General features: G+C 39.0%; 2 protein-coding genes across 2 annotated transcripts in view; one reads left to right on the forward strand and one right to left on the reverse strand.

The window, feature by feature from the left end:
- irak1 (interleukin-1 receptor-associated kinase 1) overlaps positions 1–13,367 on the forward strand; it is a 97,488-nt gene extending 84,121 nt beyond the window's left edge. Inside the window, exons 10-14 of the mRNA XM_028813300.2 lie at positions 830–898; positions 1,401–1,619; positions 3,087–3,693; positions 6,192–6,317; positions 12,020–13,367. Of these exons, the coding sequence (XP_028669133.1) occupies positions 830–898; positions 1,401–1,619; positions 3,087–3,693; positions 6,192–6,317; positions 12,020–12,069 (1,071 nt within the window). The 3' untranslated portion in view covers positions 12,070–13,367. The remainder of the gene's footprint in view (positions 1–829; positions 899–1,400; positions 1,620–3,086; positions 3,694–6,191; positions 6,318–12,019) is intronic.
- The window catches only part of si:dkey-13a21.4 (uncharacterized protein LOC494576 homolog), a 991,873-nt gene that overhangs the window by 703,141 nt on the left and 269,896 nt on the right, over positions 1–18,836 (reverse strand). The window lies entirely within an intron of this gene.

Consider the following 18,836-nt stretch of genomic DNA (forward strand, 5'->3'; position numbering starts at 1 on the left):
CGCTTATAGCATGTCCACGATCTTTTCGGATTCGCTTTTACGGCGAACTGCACAGCAGTCAGGCAGGGCCCTGCGCATTTATAATGTTTCTTGTTCCCTGTATTACCCATCGACGGCAGGCGCTTATAGCTTGTCCACGATCTTTTCGGATTCGCTTTTACGGCGAACTGCACAGCAGTCAGGCAGGACCCTGCGCATTTATAATGTTCCTTGTTCCCTGTATCACCCATAGACGGCAGGCGCTTATAGCATGTCCACGATCTTTTCGGATTTGCTTTTACGGCGAACTGCACAGCAGTCAGGCAGGACCCTGCGCATTTATAATGTTCCTTGTTCCCTGTATCACCCATCGACGGCAGGCGCTTATAGCTTGTCCACGATCTTTTTGGATTCGCTTTTTCGGCGAACTGCTGCAGCGCTGGGAGACTGCGATTGCTTTGGGACGCTCTTCTGCGTGTCGTCCTGTTGGGTGCAATCCCACAAGAGTTTAGAAATTCACTCACACCAGCCATGATTCTTTTCAAAGGTAAAGTGCAGGTTAATTTGTTTTATGTATTTTTACGTTATATTTTGTATTAATCATTTTTATATGAATAGTTTTGGGTTGTGGAACAAATCATCTGAGTTTCCATTATTTCTTATGGGGAAATTCACTTTGATATACGAGTGCTTTGGACTACGAGCACGTTTCTGGAACAAATTATGCTCGCAAACCGAGGTTCCACTGTACTTCAGTTTACTCCCATATTTTTCTGATTTTTGTTCACTAGCCTTACTTTGTCCAATAGTCACAGGTCTCCTTGTTAATCCTCTGTCTTTACCCTTGTAGGTTGTACTGGAGGTCCTGACAGGTCGGAAGGCATTAGAAGCAAATGGCAAGTCTAATCACAAATATCTGGTAAGTGAGAACTGTGTGGGGAGAACTGTGGAATCAAGTGCAGTTAACCATCAGAGTTGTGTCAGTAGTTGGGATATGCTGCCCTCTAGAGTTAGTTGTTTGAATAAATGTTTGCGTAAATGCCTGTTCAGTCTGAAAGTCTGTTTACTGCACTGGCTTGGATCAAATTTGCACCACAGGGATTAACAAATTTATTTTATTTAGATGCCCCGGTTCATTAAAAGCTTTCTTGATTAAAGTGTGATCTCTTCAGAGTACATCATTGGTATTGGTGAATGGTTTAGTTTGCTATGATGTAGATTTTAAAATATTTTTCTTCCCATTTGTGTATTTTTATTTCTTTTATATTAATGGATATTTGAATTTGGTATTGTGTCTAAAATTGCTGTATTAGGTTTGGTCTCCAAATTTAAAGAAGGAATTATCATGTGAAATGCACCTTACTAACTTGAAATGAGATCCGCAACAATTTGCATCCTGATTGGTTTACTTTTCTCAACAGAAAGACTTGGTTAAAGAGGAAGAGGAGTCAGCTGAAATTCCTGAGATGAGCTTGAAATCGCGGCCTGCTTTTGAACGCTCAAGGAAGGTTGCAGAGAATATTTGTAAAAAATATTTAGACAAGATGGCAGGGGCCTGTGATTCTGTTATTCCTTTGGAATTGTGCAGTCTAGCATGTCAGTGTTTAAAACTTCGCAAAAGCAGGCCTCCAATATCTGAGGTAGGTGATTTCCTATTTAAATATCCAGACTTGTCAAAGTTATTGGCACTCTACTAATTTTAACCATATGTTTTAAAATTAAATGGAAACAGAAAAACAGATTGTTGAGTCATCATTGTTACTTTTACTTACAACTTAAAAACAAGCTTAGTACTTTTGTTTAGACAATTAAAAATAGGCTTGGGCGCAGTCATTGGCAACCTTCACAAGAATTCAATTGATTATAGTCGGAAGCAGTGCATTCTGATTTTCCTGTGTATAAATCAGTAACCCTAGCAAAGCTCAGAAGTTTTAATTTTTCCTAAGAATATGTTCAAAATATGATGTCATTATATGGTCTTTTATTAGATTTTAAAATCTGTTTGAACAGGTAATGGTGAATGTTTGACATTTTCTACATTATCATGTTTAACTAAAATGTAGACTTGTGATTAAACTATTTATATGGAGCATCATACATTTCATATCTTAGTTTTGTTATATTCTAGAACCAAGACCTATATCAGACCATAATGAATAAAGGTCGGAAACCAGCAGTGAATGGGATACTGGTTATTACTGTAATAGAATACAAAATTTGTGAAATTAACAAATTTGAATGATTGCTTCTAATGAATTGGAATGTTACTGTACATTTCAGAATATAAAGTTGACATGTTGTTAAAACCAAAGAATTAGTAATTTTTAGATTTGTTTTTCAGTAATTTTTAGATTTGTTTTTTAGTTTCATTTCTAAACAGTACCTTGATAAATCTGACAATAATGCTATTGGTAATACTGTTTATGAAATATATGCTACTATATTTCTCGTAGATGTTAATTTTCAAAAGTAATCTTTCATAGAGTTCCATTTCATTGTTTTTAACGCATGAAATTTATTAATATGCAGACCACCAACTTCAAAGAGTTAAAAAGTTAGGGTGTCAACAAAAGTCGACATTAAGTGGTTAAGGACTAAATGTTGTAAAAAATCGCCCAGGATGTGTTATTTTGTTTAATCCACTAGATTACTGTAAAGCCGGCAAGATAAACCGAGTCACACAAACTTGCAGCACAGCCTAGAATACTGACAGTTACACTTTTTTTTATATATATAATACATTTGCACAAGTGCACAAAGCAGCTTTAGAAGGATTATATAATATATTTTATTTTATATATAATATATATATATATGCAAGAAACTTTCCAGCATATTCTAACATCTCTGGGAGAAATAATGTGTTAATCACAGTCACAGGAATTTCACAGTTTACAGAGCACATTTTTGCTGTACAGTCAGGACAGATTTAGCATATGAAATAAAAATTACATATAGTCAGTGGATACTTTTTGCATATTCATAAAAGGTCATAATTATTTGTTTTGCTGGAGAAGTCCTTTTTCTGGTCTTCTTATTTTTTTAGTTTTCTACTGTTTAACAATGAATTTTCCAGTTATTGACAGAGGAACTTTGTGTTCTTTCAGGTGTATAAAACGTTAAAAACAATAAGCTCACAATTTGAGAGACCATTGTCTGCAGTGAATAGCTTGATGCAAGCTCAATCTTCTGAATCTTCAATTCCTCCTTCATCGTTTTCCTTAAAATCTAATACAGAGCAGTTCTCCCGTCGTTCAGTGGAACCTCAGGAAAATACCTTCTTTGCTCCCAGCATGGCCTCTGATGTATTGACGCTAACATCACGGAATTCAGCATTTTCTGAACAGCAACATGATCGTGGTAATCGATTACAGGATGTAGGTTCAAGCCAAACCCCATGTGAATCTGATGAATCTCAGGGTTATTCTCAATACTGCAGTCCACAGAGTTTGCAACAATCATCCTGCTGGAGTTCTGTTCATAAGACCAATGGATCTGTGAAAGCTAACCTTAGCTCGCTAGAGGAACGCCCTGTCTTGCAACTGCAACAAGTTTCATCTTTGCAGACACTGAATTGCCCTGCTGCTTCTGTCCATCAAATACCAAACCATCAAGTTGTGGAAAATCCCATGCAAAATTATGCACTCCCTGGGTCATCAGTTAACACATGGCAAGGACGAGGTTCCACACAGGTTGAACCAGGCAGCAAGGAAGGTAAGGGAGGAAATGCCTTTGTGTTTGGTTGATGCCATGTGTTTATTTCATTACATATTTTAAACATTAAGTCTCTGCATACATCTCATAATCTGGCTCTTCCACTGTGTTAGCTTACTTTAATTAGTTACTCTTAAAGTAAGACACTTCAATTGATTCAGTCTGGATTGTGTGTGCAGCTCGTTATGTTTGAATACGAACATATCTTGAAACAGAAACTCTTAATTTGTTTATGCTTTTTAATTATTGTGAAGTAACTGTATAGTATTATTCATAATATGGTGAACTATAAAATCCATATACAGTACACCCCCGAAATTCGCGGGGGTTACGTTACGTTCCTAGAGCACCCATGAATTGTGAAAAACCGCGAATTATGGATGTGGTTAAAATGCCTATTTTTATAGTGTAAACCCTAAATATGCCCCCAAAACGCTCTAATTTCATTTCAACCTCAGCTTAATACATAATGTAAAGGTAAACCTGTATACTGTACTGATATGTCACCCGCAGTGCTAGAATGTAAAATACAGATGTTACCGCTATATGTTCTGTAATTCATACAAGTGTGTTTTCACTGCCAGAAGCCTTAGAAGGTGCAGGGCGTTTCAACGGCATCTTGGGGCTTTAACCCTTAAACTGCCACATACTTGGGGGTTAATGCATCCCTGGACGCCAAATACTTTTTTGCTGCACTTCTACACTGCTACACTTCACAAAGAAAAAGTGAAATTTTAATAGAACACATTTTTTTCATGCAAAGAGCATCACAATTACTGCAACACTGATCATTTTACACACTACTAATGAACTGTAAAAAACTGTTTATATTAAAAAAAAAAAAAAAAAACTACTGGAACAATTTGTATGAGGTACAACTGACGCCATTGATAAAATTCAGTATATCACTGACCCAACTGCACTTCAACTGGCTGCACGCAAGCACACAGAGGTAAACGCTGAAGCTGGCAGACTAGTCTAGTGCAGCGGCTCAATCCCAGAGACAGTGAGGCTGCAGTGCTGCACGGGCCGGCAGTGGTCGTGAGCTGGCTGCTCAACAAATGTACGGCACTAACTGATCAACTCCAGCGTGCTGGTGAATTGCACTTGGAACTGACTATAGCCGGTTGCGGCGTTCAATGAATGTATGTCGCCGAATATACTCTGCTTCTACGTGCTGGCAATTGGCACTGGGAAATGACTATGGCCGGTTGTGGTGGTTTAAGGGTTAAGAAGAACAAAACGGAAAACACGAGAACACTCAGCTGGAGATGCGTCACAAGGCAGCAGTCAATCAGCAGCAAGGAGAAATGAATAACACTGTGGCGGTCCGGTGCCGCTAAGATTCACACCATTGAGAAGACGGCAGTTTATTTATTTTTATGGTGGAGATTCCAGGGACGCACTCGCAAAGAGAGACAAAAACAAAGCAAACCGGTAATCAAACAGCAAATAAAGAAAGTAATGAAAACAACAATACCACCCCTGTTCCCATTACGGCGATTATACATTAAATACAACAAAGCACAAAAACAACACACACAGTAAATCATGAAAAATGGCAATGGATGAAATATAATGATGAAAATAGATAATCCAGATATCCGCACGTTGAATGGAAATGTAAAGATAGTCCTACCGCTAGTTCCTGAAATGGTGAAGATGGGTGGACTGGTTCAGGAGTGCTCCTTTCTTCGCAGGATAGCAATGAATCCACTTACAGTCCTCATGTACGCAGGCAGAGAGCAGACAATCCAGACCCCAACCACGAAACGATCCAGGACAAAACGAATAAGTACAGGTAACCCAACAGAAGGCAGGCAGAGAGACAGGAACTTGAAACACAAATTACAAAAACTTCTTTTTTCATTTGGTCATCGGCCCCCCTTTTTAAAAGCCGTGCTGACATCCTTTGACCCCAACAGCCCCTGCACCCTCAGCAGAAGACCAATCAGAGCCACAACAGGGACTGCTGGGAATTGCAGTTTCAAATTCGAGTAGAGTACAACACTCTGAGATTGGCTGCTTTCACCATCCCAAGCCACATTTTCCTCTACGGTTGCTTCCTGTTCTCTCTACAGTGCAATATTGCCACAGAAAATTGTGGATATTATTTGCGGTTTCCACTAACAATTATTAGTTCGGTTCTAAGGAAAAATCCACGAACGGCTGAGGCTGCAAACCCTGAACTGCAGGGGTCTACTGTAAACCAATTTGCATTTTAGTGTTAATCTAGAGACCAGCTTCCTTGTTTTGGTGTAATATAATCCTGTAATATCGAAGACTCGGCAGGAGGGCATCTATGTGAGACCATAGTATCCCATGTCATCAGATTGTTTTTGATTTGTTTTAGAATGATGCTACATTGTTGAATATGATAAAAATCCAAGTTGTGATGTAAAGTTATAAATATTTATAAGCTGATACAGAATGACAATGTAAGAGTAACCATCAGGAAATTTATTCGGGTCCTTCTTTCTCTTGTATTGCACTGCTAGCTGGATCATTTTCACCTTATGGAATCATTATCAATCCAGCCAAGGAGAAGATATGTGAACGGCTGGCACTGTATAACCAAGGCAAGATCGACAGCTATGAGCTTCTTTCCTCTGGGCCTGAAATAAGTATGTATACTTCCTCGGGATTTGTTTTTTTGTGAAAAACTCTGATTTTTGCAAGAAATGCACACAATGCTTAGCCTGACTAAAACATCTTTTAAGGACACACAGCAATTTGTTTTGCTTGTGAGTTTATGAAAGTTGTGAATATTGGATGGGTGTACGTATATATAAGCATATCTTAAGGCTTCTTTCTTTTTTTTTTTTGTCATCTTCTTTTTCTTATTGCACTAATACACAACTGTATATGCCAAATAAAGCATGTATAAAGCAGTGTATGTGTCTTCCAGCATCCCTGCCAATTGTATTTAGCAGATACACTAGAACATATCTAAGGAGGGCTATTTCTCTGTGGGGTCATCTTGAAGTTAGGTCCATTATTCTAATAAATGTCTTGCCTGTTTCTGGATGTCACTACAGTTAATGAATCATGTATTTAATAGTCTGGTAATGTAAAAAATTGTTTCTTTGCTTGGTTTCACAGTTGTGACTGAGGCATACTGTACATCTGTCTATAACTTATCTGCACACATGAATGCAGGATCTTGTTTTATCTGCATAACCATAGCGATAACTAATGAGCTGTCTGCACAAATTTTGAGATATGATGATGTACAAAATATTTTTGTAAATGTTTTGTCTAAGCAGAAAATTGGTCACTGTTACTATAGCCTGCCTGTATGTTAGGTCAGAGGAAGGCCACTAACCCAGTGAATGTGGTTGTAGGGACTATATGCAGGTTCTCCAGGAACATGCAGACTGTATGGAGGACAAAGTTTAATTTTAAGGTTTTAATTATGTGGAGGACTTCAGCAAAATGTCTAAAGGCTATGTCACATTCACTATCTTTTCCAGGGATTTTAGTTGTATGCTTCATTTACCCAATTTTAGGTATTCAGAGGCTGTTGGCAGTATGCTCCCGTAAAGCCTATCATCTAATGTGACATATCCAACAGCTGGCACCAACTAGTCTGCAACTGGCTAGAATAAAATCAAACATTTTTGCCTGATTTTTTTTTTTTTTCTTCTCTTTGATCGGGGGGCCTGGCTTGAGAGAGTTGAGAGCCAATGAGCACTCAGCTAAAAGTATATAGAATGCAGCAACGAGGAATAAGGAACACATGTGTTTTGATCCTCACAAACAGAAGAAGACCTCCTCTGTCTGATGTCTCGTGTTCAAATAGCAGTGTGTTAAAAGTGAATAAAGTGAGATGCTGTATATTTGAATAGCTTTTATTTCCATACTTCAAATGTAGTCAAAACATTACATGTTAAATTCCAAATCAAAGCATTAACACATTTTATGAAGTCTGCATTATTTTTTTACAGGAAGCAAAGAAAAAGAATATTAATCTGTTCAAAAACATAGCAGTGTTGACCTTTTTCTCTTCAAACTAAACCTGAACTAATAGTTAATTGCATCTTGTTTTCGTCTTCGGCGTACAGCAGCATAATCTCTTCATGTATTTTGATGTAGTTAAACTGATCCATGATCCTTGGTATACAATAAAAGGCCCAACACCGTAGAATGAAAAACATCCTCATACCATGATTTATGTGCCACTGTGCTTCACTGTCTTCACAGCATACTGTGGCTTGAATTCAGTACCTTGGGGTCATCCGACATACTGTCGATGACCACTAGACCCAAAAAGAACAATTTTACTCTCATCAGTCTACAGAAAGTTATGTAATCTCTCTTTGGGCCAATTAATGTGTTCTTTGACAAATTTTAACCGATTCTGTGCATGCCAGTTATTTTTTTTTTCTTTTTCTAACAATGGTGCTTTACATGGACTTCTTGCTGATAGCTTAGCTTCGATTAAACGTCTTCTGACTGTAACAGTTTTTACAGGTCATTTTTGATCTTTCTGGATGTGATGATTGGCTGAAGCTTTGCCATTCTGACTGTTCTTTGATCTGTTTTAACAGTAGTTGCTCGTTTTCTTCCACGAGTTTCAGGTTTTTGTTCCCATTTTAAAGCCTTTGAGATAATTTCAGCCGAACTTCCTTTAATTTGCTGCATTTATTTATACATTTTCCCCTCTCCAATCAACTTTTTACTCAACTTATGTTGTTCCTCTGGACAGTGTTTGGAACGGCCCATTTTAGTTTTGCAATTTTTATTACAATGTGTGAAACATTTGCTTCCCTTCTTCCTTAATAAAGGACCATTAATGACACCTGTTTTTTTCACAGAATGAATGAATTCTCTAATTACACTAATAACACTGCAGTTATTTTGAACATACAGTGAATGTAGCAATGTGCATATCATGATAGTTAGGTCTGTTTTTCTATTACCCTACTACTTCTATAAGTAAGTAATTTGCCATGTAGAAATATCACCACTACTAATAACAGTGGCTCATCAGGTTACTGATGTTGTACTTGTATTTTTTTTTAACACCGCTGCATGTACTAAAATAGAATGAATAAACAAAACCAAGGTCAAGACTATGGCTGAGTGCACCGTGGCTATTAAACCTTTGCACAGAGCTGGCAGTGTCATGCAGCACAGGGGCTGTGGACTTCACAAAAAAAGAGAAGCTTGTCTGTCTGGTGTCTTGTATTTTTGCATACCATAACAGAATGAACTTGCGGGAGCTATTAACCCTTTATAAAGTGCCAGCTCTGTCAAGCAGCATGGTATTGGCTGTGGGAAAAAGGGCTCTGCTAGAAGATTGGTGCTTGGTCGGTAAATGTGACACAAGTTGGAATTTTCACTGCAACGAGACCAGCAAATCTAAAATACCCCTCGACAAAAAGTCACATAATGTGACATTGGTTTAAGGAACTGGAAAGAATCTGCCACCATACAGTTTGGAAAGAAGTACAGCGTGTGGTCATCTACACCTCCTCAGATGTGGTGACTGTATTTTTGTCCTGAAGGGTACTTTCCTAGAAGAGTGACATTTTGAATCATGGTAAGCAAGTAATTAGTCAGAGCTATAATGTGATAGGTGTGAAGTCCTTACAAGGAGTATGTTTCACTATTCTGGATTTGCCCAAATCTGTTTGTTTTTGAAAGCAGGCACTTCAATTTATACATTTGTGGCATTGATCCAGCTTGTTAACATCATCGTGAAGATCCATTTTTCCCACTCTTAAGTGCTTGGATGTCGATTTTATATCCAATGATAGTAGTCACTGTATCCTCTTATGCAAGAAGGTGTTGCCAGAAATTGGAACAGTTTGTGCATAGTAACATGATTGGCATCCATATCTAGTGATAATAGCAAGGCGCCACTGATAATATGGTTTGCACAACAAAGTGAATGCACTTTTGCTTATTGATTTGTGTTTTTTCTTAGCTTGTCATTGATCTGGAAATGTGGCATGGTAGCAGTTTCTTACCCCTTTGTTACAAAAGCATTGCCCTTTTCAAAGGTACACATCTTCTCAGTTTTGTTACCTGATCTAACCCAGCTGAAGACACAGATTGTTTGTATATAAATGAAGATATGTATAGAATAGTTTATTATATGATGCCAGTCTTTTAACTGTTGCAGCAGAAGACAGCTTTGTGTTGTGTCTCCTTTTTTTTTTTTTTGAAGTCCTTCATGGTCCACTGTATTCTGCAGCATATACTATGATGCTTGATACAAACTCTTGTACTAGAAAAAATGGGTTAAGAAAATTAATGGGTGCCATTTCCTTGTAGCTGTTGTGCTTTTGCCCTTGGTGATTTGTAAGTGAATTCTTTATTCTCTTCAACCAGATTTACCCATTTCTGTTTATAGAATTTAAAAGATTTTAAAGTCAGTTAAAACTAAACTTATTATAATTTTCCACTAGCACCAGGAACCAGAATGAAGACGCCCTCCTCACTCATTTGTTTTTCTGTCAAAAAGAGAATGATTTTGCAAACGGTAGATGTGTAGAGTCTTTCCATAGTGCCAGGTTTACCCTTTTGGAGTTTTGTTTTTTTTTAGGTAGCACTTTGCTATTCATCAAGGTCCAAGTCATCCTAAGTACACTTCTTCCATTTTGTGTATATAGCAAGTTTTTTACAAAAGAAAAAAAAACAATCAAAACGAGTATTTATATCAGACAGGCAGAAAAAAGAAGTTTCAAATACAGCAGAACCTCGGTTCACAAACGTCTCGGTACACGTACTAATCGATTTACGACCAAAAAGTTTGCCAAACTTTTGCCTCGGTTCACGACCACACACTCGGTATACAAACCAGTTTCCCTTTCGGTTTGTACATGTTCAGTCTCTCCCTGTGCATTTCCTGTGCAGCGAGCAAGAGAGAGAGACAGACGCGCACACACACAGGCACTCCAGGCTCGCAAAAGGGAGACGCACGCACGCAGGCACGAGAGAGACAGACGCACGCACACAGGCACGAGAGAGAGACAGCTGGACTCATAAGGTAGGAAGGCAGTTAAAGAATGCACTGGGCTTGATTTTGTTTTCACTTCTGTTTACAGCGATCGGTTCGTAGCCTGCATTGTTGCAATGTTACTTTTCTTGGTGGTTTATTAAATTATGGATTTTTTCAAATGTTCATTTTTTTCCCTGTGCTTAAAATTCATTAAAAAAAACTGTTTTTAGCCAGCGGTTGGTAGCGCTATAGCGCGAACTATTGCAGTGTTAGTTTTCTCTGTTGTTCAAGGTTTTCTCAGTGTTATTCAATGTTTTTACACTTAGTTTACTATTACACTGTGCATTCTATGGTTTAATTAACCACATTTGTGCTTAAAAACTTAAAAAAAATATATATTTACATACAGTTCGTGTGGTCTGGAACGGATTAATTGTATTTACATACAATCCTATGGGGGAAATTGCTTCGGTTCACGACCAAATCAGTTTACGACCAGAGTTTTGGAACAAATTACGGTCATGAACCGAGGTTCCACTGTACAGACTTGTCATGTGCCTGATGGATCACCCTTCAGAGACCAAGTGGTTACCAACTGGACAAAGTTTCCAAATACAGACTAAGAATCAAGCATACTGAGAAGTGTGACATTTGGTGCTAGGAACTCATGGTGGTGTTGGGTGTGGCAGTGGAAGCAAAATGGGACCAAAGGTTAAAATGACATCATCTCATTGTTGGATGCAAATGGAAAAATATATTTGGAAAAGTATATTATTGCAAAGAATCCCTTATACATTTTGAAATAAAAGGTCGCATTTCACTAGATAGCTTGACTGTTGAAAACAGAGGGGGGACTCTGTCAGATTCTACAGTGTATATAACATGCATTGGAAAAATTAAATGCCAAAGGAAATCTTGCAGCCGCATGCAAAAGAGTACACAGAGTCCTGTTGCCAAAGTGCTGCTTATGAGCAAATGTGGCAATCCCATCATCTGTCAAGGGCATGAACAGAGTTTCCTGTCCAAAACAGCCAGATTTGTTTTTTCCAAACTTGGCTCTCCTACAAAGCTGTGAATTCCAACACCCAGAGAACGCGTACTTCGCTCGTACAAACTTGTAAGACACAAGCTCTCTCTGTTCAAAGCCCCGCATGACAATCTTTGGCACCTGCTTGTTGACCTTCATGGCAGGTACTCCATGTAACTCTTGTTGGTGTTTCCTCAAGGTTAAATTGAAGAACGTGTTTGAAACTTAACAGACACCCTCTGTTTTTTTCTGTTTCTCATTTACCCGCTATGTTTTTATTTATTTAGTCTATATGAATGTCATTCGCTTTGGCTACTGTGTTAATGCTCACACTGATTTTTCCCTTCTAGTAAACCAAGATCATGCAAGTCGGACACCAGAGGAGAGCGATGACTTCTGACTGAACTTGAAGTGGTGCATTTCTTAATGTACTTGACAACTAATCTACAAAATGGTACAGTTCTCAAAATTGACAAAATATGCACTTTCCCCACATGGACCTCATGGGCTGAGCTGAAAAAACATTTTACAGACAAGTAAGGATGAGAAGACTGGATACCGTCCTTTCAAGTATGTTGGGACTGAATTTGTCTGACATGCAAAATTGCCAAATACCACACATGAAAACGGAGAAAACAAACCGCGTACAACTGATGCTGTCACTGGTGCCTTAGTTATGTTAACTGCTAAACACTTGGGTCCATAATGCTTGAATAATGCAAATCTCATATTGGGATCTGAGCATTTCAGATGTTTCTGTGATTATTTTGTGGCTGTCTTGGGGAAGGGGGCCGTTCAGATGGTCCACTCATTAAACAGATGCAAGTTATTTCTCTTTTTCCAGTTTAAAAACAGATTGGGTGCGCTGAGCTTAAAGAAGGAGTTTATTTATTTAACCGTCATTTAAACTGTCCTCAGTGAGTCAAGAAACGGTGATGTCAAGAAGAGTTCTGCATGCATCCCAGTGCCTGACGTTGGATCTATGGGATGAATGTTTGTAAAGCAACGCACTAAACTGAGTAGTAGACTCATCAACTCTGTTGAGCACATTTGTCTAAATTATTTTACCGTTTTTGGACTTTATTTCAGTAAGACATAGTTATAGCAAATGTAACTTTTGTCTGTCTTCATCCAGAACTGGCAAAAGAGTCTGCAACATCACAAGCACAGTAGTTAATTCAAAATGTCCTGGAATGCAGTTCATGACCAGACTTGGCCTTGCGTTGTATGAGCCAAGGTGTCTTTTCTCCAGCGTTTGTCAAGATCTGCAGACCGAGGTAGACTCCATACCGATACCTCTCTGATGTACTGTAGCGGTGCTTACTTATGGCTGCCTTCTCCTTATCATTGCACATATAAGGTATGTAACAAGCGCATCATTTACAGTAAAACATATTGCAATAAAGGTGGAATATTAAACAATAGCTGGTACCCAAAAATCAAACTAGGACTAAAGAGCAAAAAAAAAAAGTAATTTTAACGAAAGTTTTGAAGTTCAGTTTCAAGGGCAACAGAATCACCAGGCCGAGTGCTACTCTGTATTTTCAGTTTTAAGGGCAGACTTTCTCATGGCAGCACAAAGCTTTCATACATTCACTACAGATGTTTCTTTTTAAGCAAATGGTTTTTAAGTTATATTCTGCATTTTTTTTATGGAAAAATGATGGGACTAACAATAAAATATACTGAAATGTTCAAGGTGTTTTTGTATCACATGTGTTCCCCCAACCCCTATTTTGTGACGTTTTAACAGCCTGCCACTTTTGTTGGGTTCACTTTAAGTTTGTGAAAATCTCTTTTATTTGTGTGTGTCCTGTCAGCTGACATGAGCCCACGTTCTGTTGTTTCTTATGGTCCGCGTTGTGATTTTTGTCACTGTGTTCTCTCTCAGTGGTCCGGCATTGTTCTCGGCAGTTGACTTGAGTGTAAAGAAGGATGCGTCTTTTATCTTTTGCTGATGGCATACTAAAGCATTTTCTCCAGTGCCTGCTGCATTTTAAAATGAGCTGCCTCAGAATCGGCTCAGTGATGGGTTTGCATCCAGATTGCAGTGCTTCAGCGTGGAGTGAGAGCAGGGCCGTTTGGCACATCACCAACATACACAACACGAATTCTCCAGACTCCAGATGCTCATAAAAGTGGCTGTTGGGGAGAAAACAAAACTCCTCACCCTGGCATAAACAAAACTACGACACCATTCATGTTGCAATTATCTGGCTACTGCCACTGTATACGGTCGGTCACGTGTGCCTTTTTTATGTTGCAGACATGATGCTACTTCTCTGTGTCTCTAGCAAAAGTGACCGCTTATCACTGGCTGTAAAATGCTTGTAGCCTGGGCTGGTAAGTTAATTTGTGATCGTGAAGGACATCTGCTGAGCTTTGTAACAAGTGGTACTAAAGAATACGAAATGAGAATATCTACAGTATAAGCAACATGTTCTCAACTGCTAACACTGTGTTGGTTCAAGTTTCATCTGGTCCTCATCTCTACTTTATCATGAAAGTCACAGATTTAACACTGATGTTTCACAATGAATCCCCCGTCACTACACTGCTTATGGAAGCTACACAAATGATTGCTTCTGAAGTTAAGCAAAAAAAAACTGCACTTTGTTCTTTAACATTACCAGTCAAGAACTCTTTTTAAAAGAATTTTTAATTAGTAGCACTAAAGAAACTACAAGGAATTAAATTGATTTGAAAGTCTGGCTTTAAAAAGAGAATCTGAAATGCGGTTGAAAACTGAATGAATGCAACACCCCCTCAGACGTCGGTGTGTCACTGTTCTACCAGGAAAAAAGAAGCCAAAGAATATACTTCAGGAAATAAAAAGAATAATGTAAAGAAAAATAATCAGGCGTATAAAGAAAATCTAAAAAAACTGCTTTGGGTGAGTAAGTAAAAAAAAAAAAAAACCCAGAAAGGGAGCAGGAGACCCCTGGTGTAATGAATTCAAGCCAAAACATCTCTTGACGCGTTTCTTTGTCTTCAATTTAATATTACAGGTCTAGCATTAACAGTTTCTCAGGCTTTGTGTAAATGCAGTCTGCGTGGTGTACGTGTGCAGCTGAAGCCTCGGCCCCGATGTCAAGGTCTCCGTCGACCCCACTGTAGCACACAGACAGATGTCACCCAGGTGCTTTCTCAATGCTTTAATAGAACGGTTTTTTGGGGGTTTTTTGTTGACTAAAAGAAGGACGAGGATTCTTCTAACTGTGCCAGTTCATGCGGAGCTCAGTCTTCGGGATCTGGAAAACAAAATTCAAATCGGAACATCAGCAGACACAAGTTTGACACGATTATGACAGTCAATCGGCCATTCCAGAAGCTTGTAGCTATCTGGTCAGCATTGCACCGAACTTCTATTATTTACTTAACAGGTGTAATTTAAGGAGTTTAAAACTGTGCAGCTTTGATTTTAGACATTCTTTAATATCACCCTTTCATAATGAGGGCTGCTCAAAAGCACTTGTCTATCACAGGAGTTTATGGAGTTGGTGTCCATCGTGGCAACATGCGGTGCAAAGCAGGGACCAATCGTACTTATCTAGTCAAGACCAATGAGAATTTCTAACCAACATGCATGGCTTTGAGAAATGGAATACCAGAAGAAAAGGCCTCTGTGGACACAGCGAGAACATGCAAAACTCCATACAGTGTGTGAGGTCCAGGGGCTAGGAGGCCAGCACTTCAGCAGTGGTACTTATCTTTTGTATTGGTTTAGTATGTAATGATTTTTCCCTCACATTCCTTTTAGTTCTTCTGAACATTCAAAAAGCAAAAAGTACAGTGAAGGAGTGGTGCAGATATCTGTGCCAGTAATTGCTTAACTGACATTAAATTTGACAAAATATCTTTTAAGATGTGGGGCTTATAGACTTGTGCTGATTAGAAAACATTAGAACAGTCTAGATCAGGGGTAGGCAACGTCGGTCCTGGAGAGCCGCAGTATGTGCAGGTTTTTGTTCCAACCCAGTTCCTTAACGAGAACTCAATTATTGCTGATGAAGCACATATTGCTTAAGTGACATTTTAATGCTTCCTTTTAGTGGTCTCGCTTGTTAAGGTTCTCCAACCTTAATTGCTTATTTCAATCTTAAACTGCTGCATTCAGTGTTTTAATTGCTCCTTATTAGCAATAAGATGTAAAAGACAAAGCAGCCAGCAGTTCTCCAGCTAGCTTTTTTCCAATTACATCTGTGTGTGTTCATCATGCACGGTTTGATTTAATAAAACACTTAATAGAAAAATGTGACAGACTGAAAATGATCTGTTTTAGGCTTCAAATCATTTGGATGATATCCTTGGAAAGGAAAAAAATCTACGATATAAAAGCCTTACATTGCACAGACTAACAAGCCATAAAATTAAATAAGGTCTGAGATTGGCAATGATTGGTTTCTAATTAAGCAATTGGGTTGGAATGAAAACCTGTAGCCACTGCGGCTCACCAGGACCGACATTGCCTACCCCTGTTTTACATCTTATTGCTAATAAGGAGCAATTAAAACACTGAATGCAGCAGTTTAAGATTGAAATAAGCAATTAAGGTTGGAGAACCTTAACAAGCGAGACCACTAAAATGAAGCATCAAAATGTCACTTAAGCAATATGTGCTTCATCAGCAATAATTGAGTTCTCGTTAAGGAACTGGGTTGGAACAAAAACCTGCACATACTGTGGCACTCCAGGACCGACGTTGCCTACCCCTGGTCTAGATGAGAGCAGACCATTCAACCCAACAAAGCTTGCCAGTCCTATTTACTTAATTCTTCTAAAATATCATCAAGTCGAGTTTTGAAAGTCCCTAAAGCCCTACTGACTATCGCACTACTTGGTATCTTAACTAGAAAACAGAACAGATTGTAACGGCCGACGCCTTACCCAGCCAGCAGCTACACCACCAAGACCTGTGGCCTGGGTAATTTACCGAGTATGAATCTCACTATCAAGCCGTACCTCTAACAAAGTACACTTTTCCCCACAATCGACGGTGTAAATATAAACACACAAAAGCAGGTATGTAAAATTATACTGATTAAATGAAACAACAAGACAAATGCAAAAATAGAAAGATAAACAAATATAAATATCCCTCCACCATATCAACAACGAGACACCACCATATATAAATACAACAAAACCCTCCCTTGCCCCTGTAACATATAACACACAACACGAATAACAAAAAATGAATGAGATACAGAATGATCGTGAACTGGAGTCCGGCTATAAAAACTGTCCTGTATACGGCTGACTGAGCTAGCAATAAATGACTCGTTTGATTTTCCCGGAACAAAATGGAGCAGCCTCACCATGAATCCTCGGCGCGTGGCGGATGATGAAGTCCGACCCCAGGGTCTCTCTTGATGAGGGTATTGGTATCCGTCAATAAGGGCGCGCACATAAAGGCGACCTTCAAAAGGGTGACGTCAATTGGGCGCGGCGAATAAAGGCAAACGCAACAAAATTATTACAGAAAATTTATTAGATGAAGGCAATGATTGAACGTATAAAAAGGTGAAAGCAAGAATATTAAAACATCCAATTCATTAATGCATGAACTTCTAACGAACTACTCCTAACAAACTATTTCTAAAGCTCTCTATATTTCGTTGTTTTCAAAATGACAGAAAATTAGATTAAGGCAATGACTGAATGTATAAAAAGGTGAAAGCAAGTTACACTTGAAGCTGTAGATTATGTGCAATGCCACGTAGATATTCGAGATGCGGTCTATTAGCATAATCAAGGACAATTAATTTAATTCGCTCCGAAGGTCGTCCTTTTGAAGCGCTCCTTTATTTGCGCGCGCATTTATTTGGCGCTCAATTGAGGTCGCCCTTTTGAAGGTCGCTTTTATTTATGTGCGCTTTTATTCTCCGCGCCCAATTGAGGTCGCCCTTTTGAAGGTCGCCTTTTTGTGCGCGCCCTTATTGAATAGAACCGAGGGTATTGAAGTAAGTCCGGCGGATTGAAAAACAAACTGGATGAAAATGCGCGATGTGGAATACAGCAGGTACAGATGGCTCGTGGTCGTGAAAATAAAAAGTCTCCTTCTCTTCCCCCTCGCTATTCCCTCCTGATTAGATAAATAGTCCTGTGACGGCTGTAATTGATTAATAGTGAACGGGTGCTTTCCAGGTTTGAGGTTGCAGTCTCCTTCCATCATCCGTCCCCCTTTACGGGGTCGGGATTCACTGATACACACAGACAGCAAACGGGACAATGGAACAAGACGCATTCAGTACTGTAGTGACATTTGACAACACTAACTATGTAGCCCCGCTACAAGATATTGTTGAGGACATTTTGGCTGACTTTTCTTTAGGCACCATGTTGAGATGGGGCGTGGAGTGAATTTGCTTTTGAACCTGTTAATCAAACCTCAGAGCATCGGCCAACTGAGCGCACTCTAATGACGCTGTTTGTGAGCTGGATGGGTCAAAGCACATGAGGGACATTTTGTTGTCCGTGAAAAGGCCTTCCAAATGAACAGTTGAGGACGCACCTAACTCCGCGCTGTGCTGTTGCATTAAAGCCTGTGAGCCCACTGGTGTAATTCTTCAAATATTACTCTTTCACTGGGACATGTTGTTTCATCTAAACTCCTATTTTTTTAACAGTAAAGATTTATAACCAGAAATTCTATGTATTCTTTGTTATTCATCCATCCATCTTCTCAGTCACTTATCCAGTTTAGTGTCATCAAGTGTTGGTACCTCATTATGGCATCTGACAGCAAAACGGGAACAACCCCAGGGTGGGATGCCAGTCAGTGGCTGGGTAGACACACACTTCAGTAAAAATCTAATGTGTACCAAATGATGATTTAGTTAACCTACAGGCTGGCACCTCATCAGAACCATTCAGCAATTGTTGTTTTATTTTTTTTATTCTCGAGACTCCCCACCCTGTTTTCACACGACAATGGCCGCTGTTGATGTTGACATCCTGCCAAATCAAGAAATGCTCACCTTGCCCTGAGTGACAAATGAATGCTTCCAGAAGGTGCTTCAGCGCATCTTCATATGCGAAGGCCTCATTACTTGAGAAGCGACATTCCTAAAGCACAGACACAAAAATAAAAGAGATGTGAAGAACGTTGTTCCTCTGTGCTTCTGCCTGCTTTGCTTTCTGTTCATGCCAAAAAAAGAAACAAGC

Source organism: Erpetoichthys calabaricus, chromosome 11 (assembly GCF_900747795.2).
Source record: "Erpetoichthys calabaricus chromosome 11, fErpCal1.3, whole genome shotgun sequence".
Taxonomy (NCBI): domain Eukaryota; kingdom Metazoa; phylum Chordata; class Cladistia; order Polypteriformes; family Polypteridae; genus Erpetoichthys; species Erpetoichthys calabaricus.